At 40.8% G+C, this 23,249-nt stretch overlaps 2 protein-coding genes across 3 annotated transcripts; both read left to right on the top strand.

Annotated features, from left to right (window-relative positions):
* The first annotated feature begins 13,164 nt into the window (after window positions 1-13,164).
* On the top strand, window positions 13,165-18,977 carry si:ch211-153b23.7. 2 transcript variants are annotated; one of them, XM_046406009.1, is made up of 7 exons: window positions 13,165-13,421; window positions 15,722-15,872; window positions 16,254-16,397; window positions 16,559-16,687; window positions 16,801-17,040; window positions 17,300-17,428; window positions 17,735-18,977. In XM_046406009.1, exons 1-7 carry the CDS (start codon window positions 13,285-13,287, stop codon window positions 17,960-17,962), a joined length of 1,158 nt encoding a protein of 385 aa, XP_046261965.1. In that variant the 5' UTR covers window positions 13,165-13,284; the 3' UTR covers window positions 17,963-18,977. The 2 variants fall into 2 exon arrangements, with proteins under 2 accessions (XP_046261965.1, XP_046261966.1); XM_046406010.1 differs by having other exon boundaries at window positions 13,166-13,421; window positions 17,303-17,428.
* A 979-nt stretch (window positions 18,978-19,956) lies between these two features.
* On the top strand, window positions 19,957-22,924 carry zgc:174917 (uncharacterized protein LOC565650 homolog). The gene is made up of 7 exons (XM_046406007.1): window positions 19,957-19,991; window positions 20,711-20,878; window positions 21,112-21,334; window positions 21,428-21,519; window positions 21,711-21,850; window positions 21,930-22,034; window positions 22,130-22,924. The coding sequence occupies exons 2-7, from the start codon at window positions 20,749-20,751 to the stop codon at window positions 22,214-22,216; spliced, it is 777 nt and encodes a 258-aa protein (XP_046261963.1). The 5' UTR covers window positions 19,957-19,991; window positions 20,711-20,748; the 3' UTR covers window positions 22,217-22,924.
* The last annotated feature ends 325 nt before the right edge of the window (window positions 22,925-23,249 follow it).

Here is a 23,249-nt window from a genome sequence, read left to right as displayed (position 1 = left end):
TGGTGTGATTACAAGCAGGGGACATCGAGGTGTGACAAACTGAGCTGAATGTTACAGTATAATTGGATTTCTGGGAGAAATTTAAGGTTAGAACACACACACACATACACAGTCTTGTCACTTTTGGGGACATTACATAGACTTACATTCATTCATTTACTGTCACATTCACCCACATGGTTCTCACCTTAAATAGGTATATGTATAGATAAATACAGCTATATACTACTGTAATACTACACTCTGTCACTAAAACTATTCACACATTCCAGTAAATGACAGCTCATAAAAAAGTGTAACAGGCTTCAAGCTGTCACTCAAAGTGTGATGAATACAATTTGTTCAGAATGCAACTGCCAGTTTCTGTTGAACACAGATTTTAATCTGTTTAATAAAGGGAGTAGGAGGTTTGAGCTGGTGATGAACGTGACAAAATCGTTGCAGAACACTCATAATAAAGGAAACAACACTGAGCTGCTTTGTGTTAAAAGTCAGAAAGATTTCACTTTCTGCTCAAGTATTGTGGGAAAATAAGGCCAAATTCAGTTTCCCCCATCAGATTTGGATGACTCATCATATAATACTGAGATGTTGAGATTTAAAGGTGTTGAAGGCCTTTAAGGATTCTCCCTAACCAGAGTATATGTGTATAAATCATCTCTTGCTAAATAATAGTGATGTTATCAAATAAAAGAACTTCTTGAACACTATTTTCCAAGATCTTTGTCCCAGTGCAGAAGACCATCTCATTATGTCCAGCTCTCTCCATGACTGAGGGAATTTGTTCTAAAGACTGTCTGTTTTTCTTCGTCCAAGTTAGTAGTGGGCTTATCTTCAACTCATGATTAGAAGCAAATTCATCTCAGATATCCCGAGGAAAACTTTATTAAAGCAGTGATTTCTTCAAAAACGAACTTTTGTTTCTTTAATACCGCCTTCCAAGGAAAAGCCGCAGCTGAAGAAGAAAATACTGGCAATGAATCCAGTAAATGCACTGGGACAGGCTGAGTTAGTGATGAGACCTGCAGAAAATAAATTACTGACAAGGCAAAATACTACTTCAGACACTGTAGATGAGAAGTCCTCTTTGCTTTTAGTGTCATAGAGTTGGAAAACTGCAGTTTATTGTGGTCAGCGCTGAAGAAACAAGGTCATAAATCATCGTAAGCACAGTCTTACAAGTCATCTTGCCCTTTTTCTAAATATGAAAAGCTCTGCAAAGCTTGAGTGAGAGCAGTTTTGTCGTTCTTATACTTCAAGCTTGTGCTCTGCAATTTTAAAAGATTCTGGACATACAAAAAATTTAGGACAAAGAGAAAAATCTACCATAACATATTAATGACACGAAAGAGCAGCACTCTTCCTGCACATCAAATGGAAAATAGCAAGAGAGAGGATGGTAATATCAAATGAGTGTCTGTTTTGTGCTGTAATCTTCTGTAATGTAAAGCTGAGTTTTGTTTTCATATCACAACCAGTTGCACAAGTTCTGACAGTACAATAATGTGCTCACTCCACAAAAATGACCAAAATTTAATCTCCAATCAGATTCAAGTGCCTGAACATTCACCACCTGAATGTAGTGACGTGATCGTGTAATGCGCAACCAAGAAAGGTCAAGCCGACTTTTTGAGTGAGGAAAACCTTTTAGGAGGCCTGGTATTGTGTTCTTACCCCTGTGACTCTGAGAAACATTGACTCAAAGCTGTTTCCTCTTGGCTGCACATCACTGACTCCCTCTGGACGCTACCACCACTCTGCTGTCACCACATGCTCTATTTCCCCTCCAAATGTGAATACTCTCAATCCCTCTGTCTTCTGTACCGCTTAGTGACAAGTGTTTGTGTGTCTGTGTGTGCTTGTATATACAGTTTTCGTATTTGTGCACTGCTGCGTTTGTTCTGCTCCTGTCTGTGTGAATGAATGGGTGTGTGTATGTAGTCAGTGTTTTTGCTATTTCCTTTGAAATTAAATACTCCCACAGAATTCCTTTAGTATCTGTTTCAGGGGGAGGATTTTACTATTTCTGACATCTTACCAAGCACTTGTTGGCGTGTGTGTATCTGTGTGTGTGTGTGTATGTGTATTCCAGTAGCTGTGGGGACAAAAAACTGTTTACACAGACACACTGTGAGGACCTTACTTATGGGGACAAAATGCAAATACCCACAAGGTAAATCATTAAATATTAGGGTAAAGATTTGCTTTAAGGTTAGGCTGAGGTCAGGGTTGGGTTAAGGTAAGGGTTAGGATTTGGCAAGTAATGTTTATTTTTACGGTTAGTGGTTAAACCTCCAGGAAATGAATGAGTGTGTGTGTCTGTGTGTATGTGTGTGTGTGTGGGCGCGTGTGTGTGTGCGTGTGCGCACAATGAGGCAGGAGCTCTCTCGAAGACAGGGGGAACAGTGAGACTGAACATCCGACATTTTGGAAAGCTTCCAGTCTGATACAGTGCAATATCTTCCTTCTTCCCATTCAGGCTTGGTTGACATTTAATTTCTCTTTCCTGGTGACCAATGCATAAAAGAAAAGGTCTTGATGCAATTACAGCCAAGGTCAGTGCATTGGAGTGTAGTGTGCTGTGATGTTAAAATGTTGAATGGAAGCTTTTATGGCATCACTAGGCTTTTGTGCATACACACACTGGTATGCACACATGGGAAATGTTAGAGGCAATCTTCATTTTCTTCACACAAAGACATTATTTTTATTCAGTAGAAATATATTGCAGAGGCCAAAAGCATCTGTGAAATTACAAATGTAATGCAGCATTTTTTCAACGTCAGTCAGGATGTTTGCATACTTAATTTAATCCATTTATAGCTATTTCAGTCAACTGGCATGGAAGCCATGCATGTCATGAATTCAGCCCCTGCTAATGGGTTTTAACATAATGGTTTGGCTTTTCTCTGCCAGCTTGATAAATATGTAGAGTTCCATGTTCATTAATGACCTGTCAGTCAGTGGGAAGCAGCAACCACAGAGTCATACAATCAGGCAAACGTGAGCCAAACACACACATACAAAGACATCCGGTGTCTACACAGAAGGTGTCTTAGGTTCAGACACAAAGGCAAACAAGAGATTCAGTGCTGTCATTTGTACATCCTTCTCTAACATGATCATTAAAATAGTGTGTCAGTGTGTGGATGCTATTTCTCTTTAATCCGGCCAAAGCACTGGATAGCTTAGCCTAGCCAACCTAAGCAACAGAGCAACACCTTGTTACCATTTTTTTTTAACCCCCAATTACTGCAGGTCTTTTTCCTGCCAACTTTCTTTCTCCCTCTTTCTCTTTCTATCTCTTCTTCTTCCAGCCTTTCTCATCCTTTTCTGACTCCTCTCTCATTTTGGTTCCTACTGGATGCTCATTAAGAGCTTGTCCTGGACTCCTGCCTGGCCATAGAGACTGCCAGTCAAGCTGGAAGTAGTCATACCTGTTAGGTGTTGTGGCAGCGAGCTACCACTTGGGATCAGTAGTGTGCCACAAAGTATTCATTCCAAAAAATAGTATGAACTCATGTTTCCTCAGCAGATGGATGGATGCAGTTAATGAGGATCACCTTAAAATATGAAATATATTTACTTAAGCTTTCTTGAAAATCTCGACAGTCAAATGTTTGTATCAAGCAGCCCAAACACAAGTGACAGAGTAAGGGAAGCGGCTGTGGGGGTGAAACCAAGTTGTACACAAGATAACATGGGAGTGAGAAATTTAGAGGGATGAAGCAGATGGCAGACAGATGGAGGCGGGAGGGCATAGGAGAGAGACGATGAAAGAGAGGAGAAAGGGCAGCATTGAGGGTGAATCCATCAGCGTCTTCCTGTGAGGCGTGACAAAGCGCTGGGCAGCTAGATGGATGCCTGTAGGTGTGATCAGCGAGGGGCAGAGCAGCTGGTCGTTCACTCCTCCATCTTTTGTTGGATTCACCTGCATGCCTCATTGACACATACGCTGACACAGCACCGGTACCACATACACTCACAGACTCACACATCCACCCACAGATAGTCACAAACATACAAATATACTTAAAATTCAGCGTAAGCCCTGCAAAGCACAGAGCAGTGGAACGGACAACCACCACAGCATTGTTTACTATAGGATTAATATCACCGCAATGCCGGGAGTTTCGCTCAATCGGCTATCTTAAATGGAAGTTTGCGCATCTGTAGTTTTATTCAGAACGGTGGTCACACTGAAGCAGAACCCATTAAAACCTGGGTGAATACACAATGCTAATGATTTTGTGGTCACTAAGTGGAGTTTATGCAGACATAGAAAGAGACAGAGGGAGATAAGTTGGTGAAGAAGTTGAATGCTGAGCAGGTCCTGCCTGGGGGCTGTGAGCCAATATCCGTCACTGTGGCATTAATTATATTCTCTATTCATTAGAGCACACCCTGGGGACTGCAGTTATTAGACACAACCCAATTAGGCCTGTGGTGAGCTAACGATGCCGGGCCGGGGCGAGGGGCAGTGGGACTAATAAGGAAACCTAGAGGGTTGCAGCAGTGCCTCCATCAGCCCCTTTTCTGGGAGTGGGAGGACTCAGAGCAGATGGAAAAGGATGATGCAAAAGGAAATGTAATCTTACAAGCCATATCCTCAAAGAAATCTATTTTGGCTGTTAGTCTCTATGAGGATATGAGAAAAAAAATGAGTAGGGTTTATCTTCCATGGAATATTCATATGAACGAAGACTCGTGTCAGTGGATCAGGAGGAAGAATAAATTAAAGAAAACCCATCTCCCACACTGCAATTGAAATTTGCACCAGAAATAAAACTCTTCAGAGACAATAGCGCAGTGACATATTGTGAAAGCTTGACTTTGATATGATGGACATGTGAGCGTGTGTGGGGGGGACAGTGTGTGGAAATTGTTTCATCTCATCCTGTACGCCTAAACCCTTGTGGATCCACATACTTCAGAGATTTCAATTCTGTAAGTGCTCAAAGAAAGCTGCTTGGGAAAAGTTACTGTCCCATGAAAGACAATGACATCTTCTATTGCTCATTTTTAATGTCCCTCAAGGATACAGTGGAAGTGTGACAAAGCCCTTATACTGAGGAGATAATATCTCATCTTTATGATTTGTGAAGGGCTTCCAAATCTAGATGGGCATTTGCAAATGAGAGGATCCTTACTGTCAGCTTTGCAGTCTGGCTGTGAAACTTTTTAACGTCACATTTAATATTAATGTATATTTTATAATGACTGCAGTTTCATGACAAAATTGGTCTTTGAAATTAGGAGTTCTCAGATTGAACAGGAGGTCCAGATCAATTTGGTTCTGATATTAGAACACATCAGTGCTTGAACATAATGTCGATCTTGTAGCATCAGTCATGCTTTCTTTCTCTGCTCAATATGTTCTCTTTCGGGTTATCATTCTGTGTTATGTTTGTGTGTATGAGTATTCCTGTAGTTGTGGGGACAAAAATGTGTTCACGCAGTCACATTGTGGGGCCCCACCTTACAAAACACAAGTCCCCACAAGGTAAATCATTAAATATTAGGGTGAAGACTTGCTTTAAGGTTAGGTTGAGGTCAGGGTTAGGATTAGGCAAGTAATGTTTATTGTTATGGTTATAGGTGACAGTTAAACCTATAATGTGTATGTGTATGTGTGTGTGTGTGTGTGTGATGACAGCTGTGCATGTGTTCGTGGCTGTCCCGCAAAGCAGATTTTGTCTGTTGTGGCTGGAGGTGAGGTGAATCAATGTATCAGCACTTCTTTGATGCACGGTCTGTTTCCCTATAGCGTGTCTTTGGTTGATTAAACACATCGACTTGCCTGTCAGTGGGCTGGAGGGATGGCCCACCGCAGCACTTCGTGGCTCCACCATCTCTGAGCCTTGGCTGTAGGCTAAAAACGTAAAGGCAACACTGGATGAAAGGTGAAGTCAGCACTATAAATTTGACAACACAGGAAAGCATGTCTTCATCTCCACTGTTCTTCCTCTCCTTGCCATTGCACAATTCAACTGACTGATTCTATATGATCCAACACCCTGCAACCATCTTCAAGCCCTAAGACTAAACTCTCTCTCTCTCTCTCTCTCTCTCTCTCTCTGTCTCTGTCTCTCTAACTATGTCTGTCTCTCTGAGGGTGAACTGGTGCGATGATATTGATGACTCCCCACCTACAGTGCATCCATGGGCTGATTATGCACCTTTCCCTCCAATCTAATCCAGCTAATGATCCAGGGATTTCATATTTATTAGGTTGCACACTATCATTTATCATTTCCCAGCACCCCCATATAAATAGTCATATTGGCTTTGAGTAAATGAGAAGCGGGCAAAGGCAGAAGCTAACTGTCTGGAACCTGAGAGGGATAATGCCTCTATATACTATAACAGGCGCAAGGCAGGTATTTGTCTCGCAGAATCATTAGCTGATTCTCTGCAAAAAAACAAATAGGTTTCACCCAGAACAATTGGTTCAATAAGACCCACAGTGAATATCCACTAAATGGCTGGTTTCACATTTCCTTGCATGCATGACTGTTTGGAAGGTATTCCCCCCCTTAACACATCTGGTCCCTGTGGCGAGGTTACACACAGGAAGACCATAGGGTTTCATTTATAGATGCACTCAGATTTCACAAAGTTAAGGCTAATTTAATCATCACTGGGAGCTCTCAGCGATTGATTTTGGACACTAGAAAACTTGCAACAAAAGCTGAAAAACTGGGTTTTGAAAGAGGGGGGCGTCTCACAGATAGGGAGGTTCTAAAAAAACAATGTTATTGAGTTGCACTAAAAGAAGGATTAGGATTCTGCATTTTGGAGCTTAATCCACACCACTGGTTTATACTTGGACATTAAGTGGTTATAGCTTAGAAGCCTATACATGTAGCCACCATAGCTATGCTGTAGCTAACATGCATGCTCCTCAAAATTTAACCACGCATCAGGGCTACAGCAGCTACCACATGGAGAAAAACTGCTCAGCTTTGGCCGCTTGTGTTTTTTCCGATATTAGTTGATAATGAAGATAACATTAATCAAGTTGAAGACAGACTCAGTAATGTTCTCCTTTTCAGTAGCACGCATTAAACTACAAACCATTTACTCGCAGTGATCACCACTCTCTATCACTGTAAATGAAAGAACGTAAACACAGCAATTGCACTGAATGCTTGAATCCTATTTAGGAACAAGATAACCTTCCCAATCAAAGCTTTATATCAAATAGTAAATGAAAAAATGGGAATATAATTAAAGCCTAAAACAGCCTAATTGTACAGCACGTCTGTCTGGTATAACAATGGTGCTATCTGATATCCAATACTGACCTATAGATCAAAACCTATACTGAGGGACCCTCTGGCAGGTCTGCTATCAACCCCTAGAATCAAATATAAATCCTGCTTCAACGTCAGGATTTTTTCTGACAATGTAACTTAGATTTTCGGTAATTCTTTTTAAATCTGTCCATCATAACTGCCCTGACCATATGGAAGCACAGCAATAAATTGGTGGATCATCCTTTAACAGCAGCTCAGTGAAACAACATTTCCCCGTTGCCCTGTGGAAGACTGATCATGGTTGTCTTAAATGAAGTGTAATTGTTGGCTTGCATGTTCTTTCCTCTGCCAACTGGATTTCAGTTGAACACAGACATGAATAAATTAAATTTGATCTGAGCAAACAACACTCAATTTAATTAGCTTAACTATGATTTTATGAATTTGTCATTCTGTTCTGTTCTGTTCTTTCTTTCTTTCTTTCTTTCTTTCTTTCTCTCTCTCTCTCTCTCTCTCTCTCTCTATTACCACCTACTCTAACTGGGGAAATCACCACCTGCCATTTTTTTTTCACTTTCTCTTTCTCTGCATCCTGCATGCTGATCTGAATTTATTTAGCCCATACAAACATGCACACACACACACACACACACACACACACACACACACACACACACATACACAAGAACCACAGGGGATTACAGATGCATTTGATATAGTGTTTGCTTTCAGTCGGGCCCTATGTTAATTGATCCCATTGATTCTGTCAGGCTGATCCCGACCCTACATTCTCAAATCCACCCCCTTCACCTCACATCCCCACAGACCTCAGCTCATTTTCCTTTAGCCCACACACACATGCACACAGCATTTCACCAGTACAAAATACGACATATAAATACATATTTCACAGGTCATAGAACTTCTATTTACTTTACTCCTGCGCCTATAATGGTCACACACTGTTCTGTAATGAGAATTTCTGTTTTCTCATCAAGTATGTGCAGTTCAGTGCCTTCATTTATATGCCTTAGCAATTGTTATGTGAAAAGGGGCTGGCCAGAAAATATGACATATCTCATACAGGAACCTCGCACCACTGGTGGAGAGATTACGTCTGCAGAAGCAGATGGATGGAGTTATGAGAGTGCTTATTGTCATGCCGCTGTCAGGTGGCATCTCTGCTCTCTGTGTGTGGGGCAAACCTACAGGAGAAGTAAACTGGAAAGGCAAACACTACAGAACAGGTGGAAATCATGTGAAAATGCGGAAAAAAAATGTGTGGAGATGTTAGAAATATTTGCTACAAACACAGTGATTAATCCATAACTTTAAGCCATTCCAGTTAAATGTGCTACTAAACAAAGGGTGAAGAAAAAAAATCTATGTTGCAGAGAGTCTTTTTTTTATTTACTTTGTGCCGTGACATCTTCCTACACAATCCTTCGCCGTCACACATAATACGGTGCAGGGACATGAGGAAAATGAAATCTTTCAGATGCAGCCTGTAGAGATATTACAAATTCTTGCTGTCCTCACAGCTACACACCCTTTTACCTGGACAGCATTTATTATACAGTATACACACACACACACTCAACAGATTTGTGTGTTAATGGGTGTTCAAACTGGGATGGGTGGTTGGGTGGAGGGGGGGGTGTCATTGTGATATTCAGAGCAAAAAAGATACAGGCAGCATTTTGCTGTAGTTCTCTCATTTCCCTGTGATTGTGATTCACAGTGTATGCAGCAGAAGAACACAGTGCTATCATTTATTCACCTGTTATGAATCCTGCAGCTGATAAATAGGGGTCATAGCTACGCAGTGGAGGTCCAGGAGGGATATGCAAAGTGTCTGGATTCTGTCCCTTTGTTCTGATGGAGAAAAAGAGGAGAAAGAAAGAAGGAATCACTGATTCAGAAAAGAAAAAAGGAAAATAAAAATAAGAGTCCAGAAAAAGGCAGGATGGCACAAAAGGAGATCTGTATTACACAAGTTATCAGATAATGATGGACTTGATCAAGCTTTAAGGGGACCAGATTAGATTTATTCCCCAACAATCTAGACAGTGAAGCAGGGCTTATTGAGCCATGGCCGGGCAAAGAAGGGTCATGTTCACAGATTGTCTCTAATGAGCTCACCCATGCTGAAGTGCGAAGTAGGGTGACATTAATTTTTAATGGGAGCATTAAAAGCTTAGTTAATGGAGAATAGTGAGCATTTTTGATTAACTGGCCAAATTAATAGTGTCACATTAAAACTTTGCTGAACTCGATCCGCCTTCCCGTCGGCAATGAGGGGCTTTCCAGATACAGTTAGAGAGGACTCTGAATGTAGAGTTAGACATTTCAACAGAACAAAAGCACAACTCAAAGATCTTTCAGGATGTGTTTAATTATTATGTCTTATGTTTCTGGGTTTTTTTCGATCTGCTATAGAGCTCTGAAGTGATCAGTTTTATACATCCAGCTTTCATTTGTCTCTTGCATGTGCTTGACTGCCTGTTAAAACTTCAAGCTTTATCTCTAATAGCAAGGTATTTTACAGTCTCTTTTGTCTCTGACTTTGCAGCAGTCCCTTTCATGTCTGTAAATCTGCAAAGGTCTTTGTGAATTTTATTGTTGTAGGGTAGTACCTGTAGAAATCTTACACAAGAGAGTGGTGCCTCAGATGATCAATATCAATTTAGAAGTGCTCTTTTCTTTATATGTACAACTATCTCCTATTTTCTGGAGACACTACCCACATGATAGATAGCTCATTTGTTTCGTTTGTTTCCCTACTGCTTATGCCATCCATTGCAGAACATTTCTGATGAAATGCTGTATGCAGATGAGATAGCCTGATCTTAATCAAGAGAATTTGAAACAGCACAAGTTTGCCTCATGATTTGAAACAGCTTTTCTCATGCTAATATTACGCACTGGTAAAGGTTGAGCGTGCCATCAAGATGCTTAATTAAAGAGCCTTTTATATTATTGACAGCTTATGCATTTAAAATGGCCTTCAGTTGCTTCTGTCTGCATGTTAACAGTCTTCTTCGGAGGACACAAATGTTTTATGCCTCATCTCTGTCTTTCTCTCATTGCTTCTTGCATTCTTAAGTGATGCCTGCAAATAAGAACATATTTTATATCTTCTATATATAATTAATGTGTGACTCGCATAGGGAATTTTAATTTTGTTATATAGATTTGTGGATCTATTCTTTGTGGATATACTGTATATGGAATTCAGACTTTTTATGATTTACTGGTCAGTTAAATATGAGCTATTGTGCTGCACTTGTCCTTTGAGAGTTGTAGTAGCACAGTAAGCGAGTATTTGGAGTGTGTGTTGGTGTGTACGCATGTGGTTGTGAGTGAATGCAAGCTTGCATGATGTACTTTGTCCTGTGTATCCCTTCCATTTGTGGTAAAACACGAGAGGGCAGAGTAATGCCTTGTCAGGTTTTGACAGAAATTCTCCAGAGGCTTCACTTCCCATTCACACACTCCACCACAGTCATGCAACTGAGACGCACGCACACACACACACGCTCACACCACATTCATTTTGATAGATCTTAGTTGAGACATACAGAAGTGCTCAGTCTCTGAACCTGGAACAGTTGGTCAAATTCAATCATTGACCCTGATTTGGTCAGTCAAGCTTTTGCAGCTATAGAAACGAGTGAAGGAACTGTTAGAGTGGATCCGCACAGAGCAAGTGCTTAAGAGCCTAATGGCCCAATCCAGTGAAAAAAAACCCAGACCTTCTCCTTTTAGCTGCTGATGTCAGATTACACACATACAGGAACGGCAATAACTTAGGAGAACTATCCACCTCTCAGTCATCCTCACTCACTTGGCCACTCTCTATTCGACTGCACGATCTGAGGAGGCTGGGGTCAATAAAGGCACTGCATTGCCACTCTCTTGTTGGGCCTCCCAGCAAAGCCTCTGCCTGGCACAGCAATACTCTGACTGGTGTCCATAATGACGTGGGCATGTGGATGGAATCACTGGAGCAAATCAAAGCTCCTGGGCAGCAGTGAAACATTTTGTTGCCCCGTCTGCTTTGATAGCATAATGCATCAGCTGGAAAAATAACAGCAGCTTTCACCCAGCCGTCTGGATAACACAGTAGATAGCAACACTCTAACTCTTTTTCATCAGGGTACAAGTGAGTTGTGATAATTTATGGTTGTTGCCTGAATCGAGGACTGGTGTGTGCTGGCAAGTGGACCAGGACTGGCTTCCCAACTGTTTGTGATGTCACAAATCATGCTCGGAGATACACAATCGTCACAGTGATGAAATGACAAATGAATGACAGCAGAGAGAGAGAGAGAGAGGACACTGTTAAAGTTGACATCTCACATGTGATTGGAGAACATGGACAGGTTTTGATTGGGGGAAGAGGGCAATGAGCTGGAACAGCTTAGGGATAGCAAGAACCTTCTTCTGACTTAGAGGGTGCACACAGAAAGATCTACCTGACTGAACTGACCTGACCAGTTAGTTTAGTGATTTTTTAGCCTCGCTGGGGGAAATGGCTTTAGGGATAGCAATGATGGCCTGTCAGTCCCCCACCTTCATCCAAACTGAAGTGGATGGACTGACATGACATCTGGTATGGCCGCTCTGCCATCCATTCATTCTCTCTTATACATGCAGGATCACCTATCCCAGCTGAGAATGGTCGCCAAAGAGGAACAATCAGACAAATTCACATATTCACTAGTAGGGGCAATTTAGAGTAGCTAATTAGCTTAATGTGCAGATTTTTGAGACTGTGGGAGGAAAACAGAGTACCCGGGGAAAAACCCACACAGGAACACGGAGAACACAGAAGGTCCCAGACTCGAACCTGGAACCCTGCTGCTGTGAGACAGGATGTTGGCATTGTGCACCATGTATGAAATGTTTTAAAATCTCTTTTTTGTTCGGCAGTTGTACACTTTTTTGTTTTCATTTTTGGGATCTTTTAAATCTGTATGCTGTACAGATTGCCACCTTAAGGCAAACTGACAAGTGACAACGACATACTATCGTGATGCTGACAAGTGTCACTGATGAATGTGCAGGAGATCCCCAGTTTCTATTTTACCTTTGAACTCGCAAACGTAAACTATGAGAGTGAGCAGGATATTCACATCTGAGCCACTGAACAGCAGCTCTTCCTTTTGCCGCATGGTACCTATTTCTTTACAACAAGTAGCTTAGAGTCCCTTGGATTCAGTTGGTGGTGGAAAACGTGCAGCAAATGAGGTCGGCAAATTAATTTTCCTAGTGTTAATAAAAGATAGCTTAGCCTGACTAAGAGGAACATAATTAACAAAAATCCTTTAATTTACTTGATTGTCCCTTGGATGAACATGTGATTTCCTAATTAACCTGCTGCAGCCCACTTCCCTCAATCCCAGTAATGAGCAGACTAGTGAATGCAATCAGCCTGACCCTATCATTATTTGTCATGAATAAATGTATGCGTTACCATTATTATCAATTACATGTCCTGCAATATGTAATCATGGAGAAATTATGCATATCTATTCAGCTCTCCTGCTATTAGCTCTTTCCTGAATTGCTCATTTAACAGCATACAACAACAGCTTGGCTAACAGGTAACGCGCACATAAGCATAAACACACAACACATGCACACAAACACACACACTTCACACTGAGTGGAGTTTCCCAGATTCTCCTAATGATGTCAGAACAAAACAAAATGTCAAATGGGTAAACATTTTGAGTACTGTACAGTCATTGTAATTTGCAGTACATTTAAACAGCCCACCACAGTGGGACTAACCCTCTCGAATACAGCTAAAACAGTTGTCAGTGTCACTTCCTATTCTCTTAACTGCATCATGTGGTGTGAGCTACTTCCTCTTTTGTTACGTATCAATACTGATGACACTATTTACTTTCAACCACATGCTCGGCAGGGACTTTATGAAGAGAAGCTTCGTCCCATGCGTATCGCAACGTTTTAATTTCCTTTCACACTTTATGAAGATTTGAGGATTTGATCTGTCATGGATGGAGATGTGTTGTCTTTGTCATCTTCCTCATCATTATCATCAGCAGCAGGAACGCAGAAAGATACTTCACCAAAGAGTGACAGCAGCCTCCCTCAGAACCAACAGAAACACAATTCAGCTGAAGAATTGTGGTATGTATCCTCAACATTTCTACATACTGGGGTAAACTCAAAATTAAGAGCACATAATAGAACAGCCTACAGCAATTTAATGTAAAGGTCTACCAACTAGAGTGGTAAATGATAGCAAGGAAGTACTATTACAACTCTCTGACTGTCCATAAGTATAAAATATTTTATATTTTATTGTTTTGTATAGTAATTCCTATAATTGGATTAAGCCCATGTTGTTACCAAGCATTCTTAAAAATAACTTGAGCCTTTGTGATAGGTGGGAAGGTTTCATTTTTACTATTCCCTGATTTATCCAAGAAAATCTGGAAACTGTTTCAAACCCACAGTACAGATAAATTTTATTTCTTGATTTCATGGACGCTGAGATCATTATATGAAGAATTTTAGTTCCATGAACAGAGGATGAAAGAGTAACCGTGGACTTCCCCATGATGTCATAAATATGTAAGGCACGGTTCTTTATTTAACAATGCTGATAATACATCACATTTGTAAAAACGCTAGTAAATATCAATTATCATATAATAATAAAATGTCAACAGCCTGAAATAACTTTCGTATATTACTGTTACTTCTTTTTATGTACATATAAGAACACTAGCCATGGTTCTTCATGTGGGAACACATGACAAAAACCATGACCTGGTAAAAACCATGACCACACTACCTACAGAAAAGTCCACTGCTCTTTGGTGTAAGGGTTGAGAACAGTCGCGCACAGAGATGAAGTGTTGTATTTGTCAGGGTTGCCACCAGCAAGAAGGAAAGATATTATCCCCATATTTATCATATGCCATGACAGTGAATTACCATAGTGCTGCTGGCAGAAGTGGCATTTTAGTGTCCTTCTATAATGGCATACGACTGAAAACTTTGTCAAACTGGGTCACACAGTGTATATTGGATCATTAAAACATGGAGCATAATGTGGTCCCAACAGGACAGCTGAGTATACAGTGCTGACTTGCCAAGACAGGGTGTTGGACATGGGTATTTCAGCATTATGTGATCATACTGACTGTTTCATTTATTTCGGCTTCTGTCTGTTGGTTATGTGCGGATGATTTACTCATCAGTGGCCATAATCGGCCTTCTCTATAGCTCTATCTTGTCTTGTTGAACCCTGAGGAATGTCAGAGGGCACAAAGTGTAGATTTTGACAAATATTTTATATCTTATATGGAAAGTGATGTGTCATTTGTGATCTTAATGAGGGCTGTCACTGCCAGGTAGTCAGCAAAAACTCCAGTGAATCACTGCTCCCAGAAAGAAATAGTCCCACATGTAAACTTCTGTACAACTGCAAGTTCTCAGAAATTATCCTTTGAGCTTTAGGAAATAAATGCTCATATTCCATGTTTTTATGTGTCCAGGCACTATTTGTTGTGAAAATCACTCAAACTGATGGTCCAAAATTTTCACAAAACATCAGCATCTTGTCACCAATATACAACCAAAAACATCATACATTTGTGTGTCATTTTGGCATTAAAATAGATCTGCATCCTCTTGTTCCTTGTACTGCTTTGACCTGTGAATGAAGCTCTCGGAAACTGTGTAACACTGGTTATCACACAGCAGGACACCATGCGTAAGTGGATGAAAGCATGTGTTTCAGGAGAGTCTAGCCTTGAGGGGGTTAAGAGGTGATCGCAGATTGTGATCCTTATAGTGTTTAAGTCTCTGAGGTTATGGCAGTTCAACAGTATGTTTGTGTGAAAAAGATGGGGGCTACACGGACAATTGTGTGTTACCTCCTGTGCAGACTCCCCTTGGACTTCAGATCTCTTTTGATTCCATGTGAGCTATTCCTTTTAGAAATGAGCTGGTGGAAAGCAAGCTAGTTTGACTAATAATTCTTTGCAAATATCTTCCTCCAAGTGGTTCAGTAGAAATCAACATTTTCCAGGGATCATCAGCCACATTGTTTCCAGAGGCTATCGATATACAAACACATCTGATAGTAAACACACAGATATTTTGATTAGCAAGGACTGTGGATACAGCTAATGCACCACTATTTCCCTCTGTGTGTGTGTGTGTCTGAGTGTCTTGAGTGCATAATGTGACTGTGCATGCATGTGTGTGCGTGGGTGTGCATAATAGCTCCAGTTCGATTCTCTGTAAAGTGCACTCTATGTGAGTGGGTGTTCAAAAGTACTCTGACATTCTTTTGTTCGCACACGTGTTTGCTTATTAATGGAAATCCTCTGCTAATGTTCTTCATCATGACTTTATTTATGGGACTTATTCTGCATGCATATGTAAACTGCTTCTCTGTGTTGGTGTGTGTGCAGGACAGAGGATGTGAGTCCCGTGGGTGACAGGCTGTTGTCCACTGAGGAGCAGGTCACTCTGATCACTGAGAGTATGACTGTCACCTCCACGGACCAAGAGAAGCTGCTGCTGCTCAACAGAAACACTGAGCTCCGCAGAGTTAACAAAGAGGTACAATATCAACTTAAAACTGTTGGAGAAACTCTACAGATCCACATTTGTAGTGATGATGTTGGCAATTACATTTATTTCTCTCTTAAAAACAAGAGGAGGAGTGTATGAAAACTGCTGCTTGTGATCTATTACAGTGACATTTTTCACAATTACACAACCTTTGCTTCTTGATTTTAATTAGATGCTCCTTTCAGCTGCTGTAAACAGCGATGTGATGTGTAGGGAGTGCACATGTAAGGAGTGAAGCTTTAAGAGTCTCGCCTCATTGACCTAAATTCACTTCCTGATACCAAAACTCGTGTGAAGGCCGTGAATGATGGATGACATTATTCAATGTCATGGCATTCATGGCTACGTGACGATGATGGTGTGTTACAGCTGATGAAGCTGAATGAGGACTGGGACCAAGTGTACCGCAGTGCTACACTGAGTCTACAGCACAGAGTAGAGACTTTGGAGCTGGAGAACGCTGCCATCAAACAGCTCAACAGCAGGCTGCTGCTCAAAGTCGAGCACCAACAGGTGAATACACAACAAAACTGCAAGCTTGCACAAAGAAAATGTAAATGTACACACATAACCGATGGTATACACATAAAGTTCATTGCATATGGGGGGGGGTCTCACTGTGGGTTGTGTTTGGGTTACAATGTTGAGGTTCACTGTATTGTTTGTGGTTGCAGAGTGCGAAGGAGTACTATGAGCAGACTTTAATGCAGGAGCTGAAGAAGAATCAGGAGTTGCAAGAGTACATCAGACTGGTGGAGAGCAAAATGCACTACCCAGAAAAAGATTGTACACCTGCCAAACAGGTAGTATACCTGCCACCCGTCTGTACATGTGATGCATTTGTACATTTTCATTTCTGTCAATATTCTCCAATATTCAGTAGCATTAATTAGTGTGTCTTGTGTCTTTACTAAAGGGCGGCTTCAGCGCTGTGATTCGCAGCCCTGTGTCATGCCCCATTAATAACCCTCCAGGAGGTCCCAACCTGTCACCCACTCATGTTTCTGGATACAACCCATCATCCTCCTTTTTCCCAGCTTCTTCCAACCCAGAGGCAGGTTGGCATGGAAAAAGCCAAAGCAGCAGTGCCCCACTGGGCGACTCCCAGCAAGAAGTGAAGGATCTAAAAGAGCAGCTGGAGGCACTGAGATGTCAGGTGGGATGCTCTCTTCAGCACAGCATCAAAAAATGTTCCCATTTCTGATGTGATGAGAGCAGAACTGATGTCAACTCACTGTTGCCAGGCAAAGATATGCTTAAAGCTTATGCTTGAATTAGACAGTGAACTGCACCACCAAGTGGTGGCTTTGTAATATTCTGAAATGTGTTCACAGCATAATAAGAAGTACAGGATCTGCTGATCACAAGATATGGCTCCGTTATTGGTTCACTGCCATATCAATGTCTTATGTCAGCAGACCCAAATTTATGAGGCAGAATACGAGACAGAGCATAATGACCACAAACAAACACTGCAGGAAAATCGGAGGCTGAGGAAGAAGAGGGAGGAGATGCGCCAACAGGTGGCACTACTGCAAGAGCAGGTAGTGTTTTAATTATGTGCACAGTCTCACACGCAAAACACACACTCACACAGACAAACGCAAGCATGATTACGCTTCAGCCAGAAAAACGATGTGCTCAGACAACTGAGAATCCATGCAGCAGTGCTGTGATCATTTATGTCAAAATAAAGACTGAAATGCCTTATACCTCACGTAAATTACTTAAATACCTTACATGCTAAAATAAAGCTTAAAAGGCCTTAACTGAACTTTTACTCATCTCCACATCTCCAAAGGTTTAAAATAATGTTGATTTTACTTTCTGGGGTTCTGACATCGCTGCAGCTCAAGATTTATGAGGATGATTTCCGACGGGAGAGGTCTGACAAACAGGTGCTGCAGCGGCTGTTGCTGAAGAAGACGTCTCCAAACAAGGATCCTGTGCTTGTCCACCGCTGCAATAATGAGCAACAGCCACTGGGAGGAGACAAGAGGACACAAAGTGGAGAGAAGAGAAAACAGCACCATCCTCTCTGCCCTAAGCACCTAACCAGGGACAAAGAGTCAAACTGAGTCAGAAAAAAAGAGAAAAAAAGTACACAAAGTAAATGAAATTTTAAATGTATGAGTTACAAATCAGTAATTCTCCTCTGGAAAATTCTCCTCTGGCACTATTGCATCATTAAAGAGGAGCTCCAGTAAATCTACATCACAGGTATCATTGGATTTTAAAAGCAAGTATAGTATTTTGCCACCATCTGTGCTTTCATCTGATTACTATTGACCAAAATAGCATGTGGCTGGAAATACCCCATGAGAAATTCTGGAATCAAGCATGTTGTTTGACCTTTCAGAAGTTCTGCTTGTTACCTTTCTTAATGAAGAAAGTTCACACATAAATTGTAGATTATAGTCTACAGCCTTTTTATGTATATTACGTGACAGTAACTGTTTTGTACCTGTATTTAATATGTCTAATATATCTCCTGATATTAAAAAAACACAAAAATAGTCAAAATATTATAATAATATAATAAGTAGCGTAATAATAACTAGGCTAATAATAGTAACTGATCCGCTTCAATGTCTTTGTGACAGAGGAGGATGCACGCAGTTGTAATCTTATTAATGATGATTGTTTAATGATTTCTTCTCTTTTTGGTGCATTACTTTAAGTTTGTAAAAAAAAGAATTTCTTCTCAAAACGTCCTGGTTCATTAAAACAGCCGACCATATGATAAAATGTGTTTGCAATGACATCAGAAAGTCGGACAAGGACACTGCATTTGAGCGGGAGTCACAGAACAGCCGTCAAAGGGCAGACGAGGGACTCTGAAGTGTGCTGCTGAGTGAATGTTTCCCGGTGTTTCCAAGTCACTGGTTCATAAAAGATCTGAAACTACTGATACAGTCATCACACAACAGTTGGCCCCTGAGTGATCAAGAATTTTCCCCTGTGAATTATTTTCTCAACATCCTTGGGAAGTTCCCATAAGAGAATGTGAATCACTCTTTTACAATACTGCACATTACGCACATTGTATTTTGTTAAACACACTGCAACAATTAAACTATTCATTTGGTTTCATTTGGGTCAGTTTAATCATTGATTTACTGAATGTTCTGATGCATGCACACATATACGCATAGCACAGTGCATTTGTAAATCACTGTCAAGGAAGTGAAAATGTGGATGCTGCTGTTAGAGGAAACTGTAGCACAGTTTTCAGAGAAGGAAACCCGCAACTTATGTGGGCACTGCTGAACATCTTTCTCATTTGAGATGTTATAAATCAAAAGAAAAGCACCTAGTTAATAAGTAAGGCGCTGTAAAAAAAAAAAATACCTGGAGGGGAATCAGGGTCAGAAAAAGGGGAGGATTATGTATTTTATTTTTTTCTCAAGGGAAGTTGGTTTACATTTGTTGGGAAATAAGATGAGGATGTTACTGTCTCTTCTGCTAATAATGAATATAAATATATAATGATATTTATAGTATCCAGAACAATAATTATGACAGCAATTAAGCAAAGAGAAAGATGGCCAACTGTTATCGTGTTACCTCCTGTCATTCATCCTTTACTCAGCCCTGTTTGCACACTTATCAGTCATAATTCCTATGTTTGCCTAGGAAACAGAAGTTGAATGTGATGGTTGTCACTGAATAATGAGTTACCTTAAATTGTTTGCATTATTTCAGTGTGGATCATTTTCACGATTTAAGACACCGCCACCCTTCATGTCAGTGAGTCTGAGTATCTGTTTCCTGGTGGTAAAACAATACGAGCCTTGTAAAAGGAGATTATCCCAGCTCTGGCACATAGGTCCTGGAAAGAAAAAGGTTTTATGTTACACACACTGCACCTCATATGTACTGCAGTGTGTATCACTCAGTCATGGGTTTTCCATTTATATTTGTTTTCCTTGTTTTTGTTCCTCCTTATTGTAAATATCACACCACGTTTACTTTAGGATGGGAGTTGCATAATGAGATGCTGACAGACAAGTGCTCTGTGCAGTATATAAGCATGACCACAGAAGCTCTTAAGTAGTATCCAGAACCCAGACTCACAGAAAGAAGGGAAGACTGAACAGCAGGCAGGTACGGAGGCACTGTAATAGTAATTAGTAAATTAAAACTGACAGGTACTATTAATTACGATTAAAGTAATTTGGTATGACTCTACCTGGACAAGATAGAAGTCTACTACTTCTTATGTTTTAATGTAATCATCTAGTATACATTTGATTGGTTTATCTATATATATTTCATTTAAGCATGAATGCAGAAATGTAACGCTCTATTTTTTTTTTCACTGCGGTTTTGCCAATTTTATCTCATAAAAAGGCAGTGTTGCATCACTGCAGGTGAAGTGTTGATGTTTCACTCAGAGGATTATGGAGCTCAAAGGACAGTTTCAGTCTTTGGCTTGTCCACTATAATGAGTGAAAGGCTCTTTTTTCCTGACCTGTTTTAGCCAACAGATACAGCTTAACAATGAGACTCTTAATATGGACAACAGAGTGTTTCACGCAGGCACTGAGGCATAGTCTCCAGGGTTATATTGGTCTTGTAGTGCAAGTGGAACAAGGTGGTGCTCAGTGTGACCCACGTAAATGTGGTTTTATATGTTTTCATTCCCATCAGGTAAGGTGGGCAGGACATGTTTTCTTTTTATGTCTACATAAACAACTAAAATACAAATAGATTAAAAACAGTCTTAGGGAAAACATAGTTAAACTTTATCTTCTCTCTTTCTGTGGTCTTCCCCCTAATCTTCACCTCCACCATGGTGTCTACCTTATAAATTTTGGAAGCAGAACGCCCAAGGCATCTGTGGTGGAGCACACTAATAGAGATGACTACATCTGAGGCTAAACTGCAGGAGATCTACAACCAACAAGGCTTCCTCTCAGCACTGCCTGTGTTGACAGACACAGAGCTGAGGGAGGCCAAGCATGCCTTTTCTGAGCTGGAGAGGGAATTTGGTAAGTACCAGTGGAAGATGAAGGAGCATGAGCAAGGAGAGGGATGAAGAGGGCAAGTTAGTCAGGAAAAAGAGAAAGCATGCAGAAGTAAGTGAAAATAATAATACTGGGATCCCAGGACTGGGGTTTCGTGCTTGTCTGTTATTGTGCTCCTCAAAATTAATGTTTGAAAATGAAATAACCGAGCACAAGTTGTCATTAAATGGGTATATTGTGTGTTTGTATGTTTCCAGGTCAAGAGTACACCCAGTACAGCCTCCACTGTGTTCACCTTCAGTATCCGTGGGTGAGGGACCTGACCAAACACCCTCAAATCTTAAAAGTGGTCAAAGCCATCTTGGGCCCTGACGTCATCCTGCTGGACTCCCGTTTCATCTGTAAATACCCAACACTCAAACCTGATGGGAATGCTGGAGAGAATGAAGTCCCATATGTGGCCTGGCATCAAGATATGAGGTTGATTCAAACACTGAAGAAAATATTAAAAACGCTGGAAGGTTTTGTTTTGCTTTGTTTCAGTTTGTCTAACTGTAGTAGTTTTATTCGCAGATATTGGGGCATTGCTGGTGGTCCTGTTCTCTCTGTGTGGCTCGCATTAGATGACTCAGTGAAGGAGAACGGCGCCCTTCAGGTCATCCCAGGTACCTCAGCTACTCATTTATGGCTCTCGGGTGAATTTGTGCATTTAGCAACTGCAATGTTTGATCCTCAGCTAAATAAAAGCAGACACGTCTCCATGAAAAGCTTCCCTTGACGCATGTTGTTTGACCTTTTAGAGGAGCAGACGAGGGTCTCTGAAGTGTGCTGCTTTTTTTTTTTTTTTGTCTCGTAGGTAGCCACTGCGCTGGCATGTTGCCCCATCGCCAAGCAAGTCGCCCTGGAAACATGCTGTCAGTCAACCAGGAGATACCAGAAGAGCTGATAGAGACTGACAAGGCATTGCTTTGCCCTCTGTTAGCTGGGCAGATGTCTGTGAGTTTATTCATTTTTTTTTAAATAATTGTTACTGAGTGCAATACATGATGAATTCATTTTGGATTTGTTTTGGCAGATACATGATGGACTCCTCGTCCATGCCAGCGATGCCAACACATCCCAGAGGAGGCGCTGTGGGTTTGTGATCCGTTATGTTCCCACCTGTGCATATCCCATCCAGGTCAGACAAGCCTGAATATTGATGTATTCCTTTATATCATGCAAGTTCACTGTGTAATACCATTTATTGATTCTGATTCTTTCTGTTGTCTGTAGGATCCTAATCGTCCCAGGAAATTTCATGCTACAACTCTGGCCTTTGGAACGGATCGCTTCAATCATTTCTCTAACAAAACCACATGAACCCTTTCTTGATTCTTCCCAGTTACCTGTACTCATTACAGCAATATTTCATGCTTGGGCCAAATATCTACTCTGTGTGTATGAATAGCATAATGTTTCAAAAATAGGTGGCACCTATGGTATATTTTCTACACTACTGTACCAAAATATCTTGAACTGATTAATAATTGTTGTTTTCATGTTCACAATTTGTGGACATTGTATTGTGCCATATAAAAACGCAACTGTACTGCTTCAGATTAAACTTTAAAATAAACTGTCAAAATAACATGACATTGGCATATAAATGGATCTTAGTATTTCTATGTACCGGCTTTATTTCATGAAATTACTCATAATTATTTGCGAAAAGCTGAAATATGATTCAAAAAGCTGAGGTGTTCTGTTTGACAGAACACGGGGGCAGCCGCGGTCTAGAGGTTGGAGAAGCGGCTTGTGATCGGAGGGTTGCTGGCTCGATTACCCCACAGGCAGGAAAAATTTGGGTGTGGTGGAGTGATTAATGTGAAAAATGCCCTCCTTGGGCAAGGCACTTAATCCCCAATTAACCCCCACCCAGGTGCTCTATGCAGCCCACTGCTCTTGTGTGTTTCACAGGAGGTTTGTTGCATGTGTGTTCAACTAAGGATGGGTGAAATGCAGAAGACATTGTATGCGTGCATGTAAAATATATATATACTGCCAATAAAGTGATTCTGAATTCTTCTTGACTTGATTTTTAGAGTTTTGGTGTGTAGTGTAACTTCTTACCAAACCTTTGTTCAACTTTCAAAAATTTAACAAACTGTACTCCATGTTATCCAGATGCAAATGTTACATTTTCACTTAAAAGACTGCTCTGAAGTACAGTAATTTGTTGATTCATTAAAGGAAATCTTAATTTCACACAAGAGTATTTCTGAAATAAGCAGTAAAAGGTTTTTAACCATAGCAGAAGCTACAATTCTGTCTCTGGGTTGCTTGAATCCACAATTTCAAACAGTATGGGTTGCTGGGATTACTTCTCACTAGCAAACAAGCAAAGGGAAAACCA

The sequence above is a fragment of the Scatophagus argus genome, chromosome 12 (assembly GCF_020382885.2).
Source record: "Scatophagus argus isolate fScaArg1 chromosome 12, fScaArg1.pri, whole genome shotgun sequence".
Classification (NCBI taxonomy): Eukaryota; Metazoa; Chordata; class Actinopteri; family Scatophagidae; genus Scatophagus; species Scatophagus argus.
The sequence above is the reverse complement of the archived record's forward strand: the minus strand, read 5'-3'. Positions and strand labels throughout refer to the sequence as shown.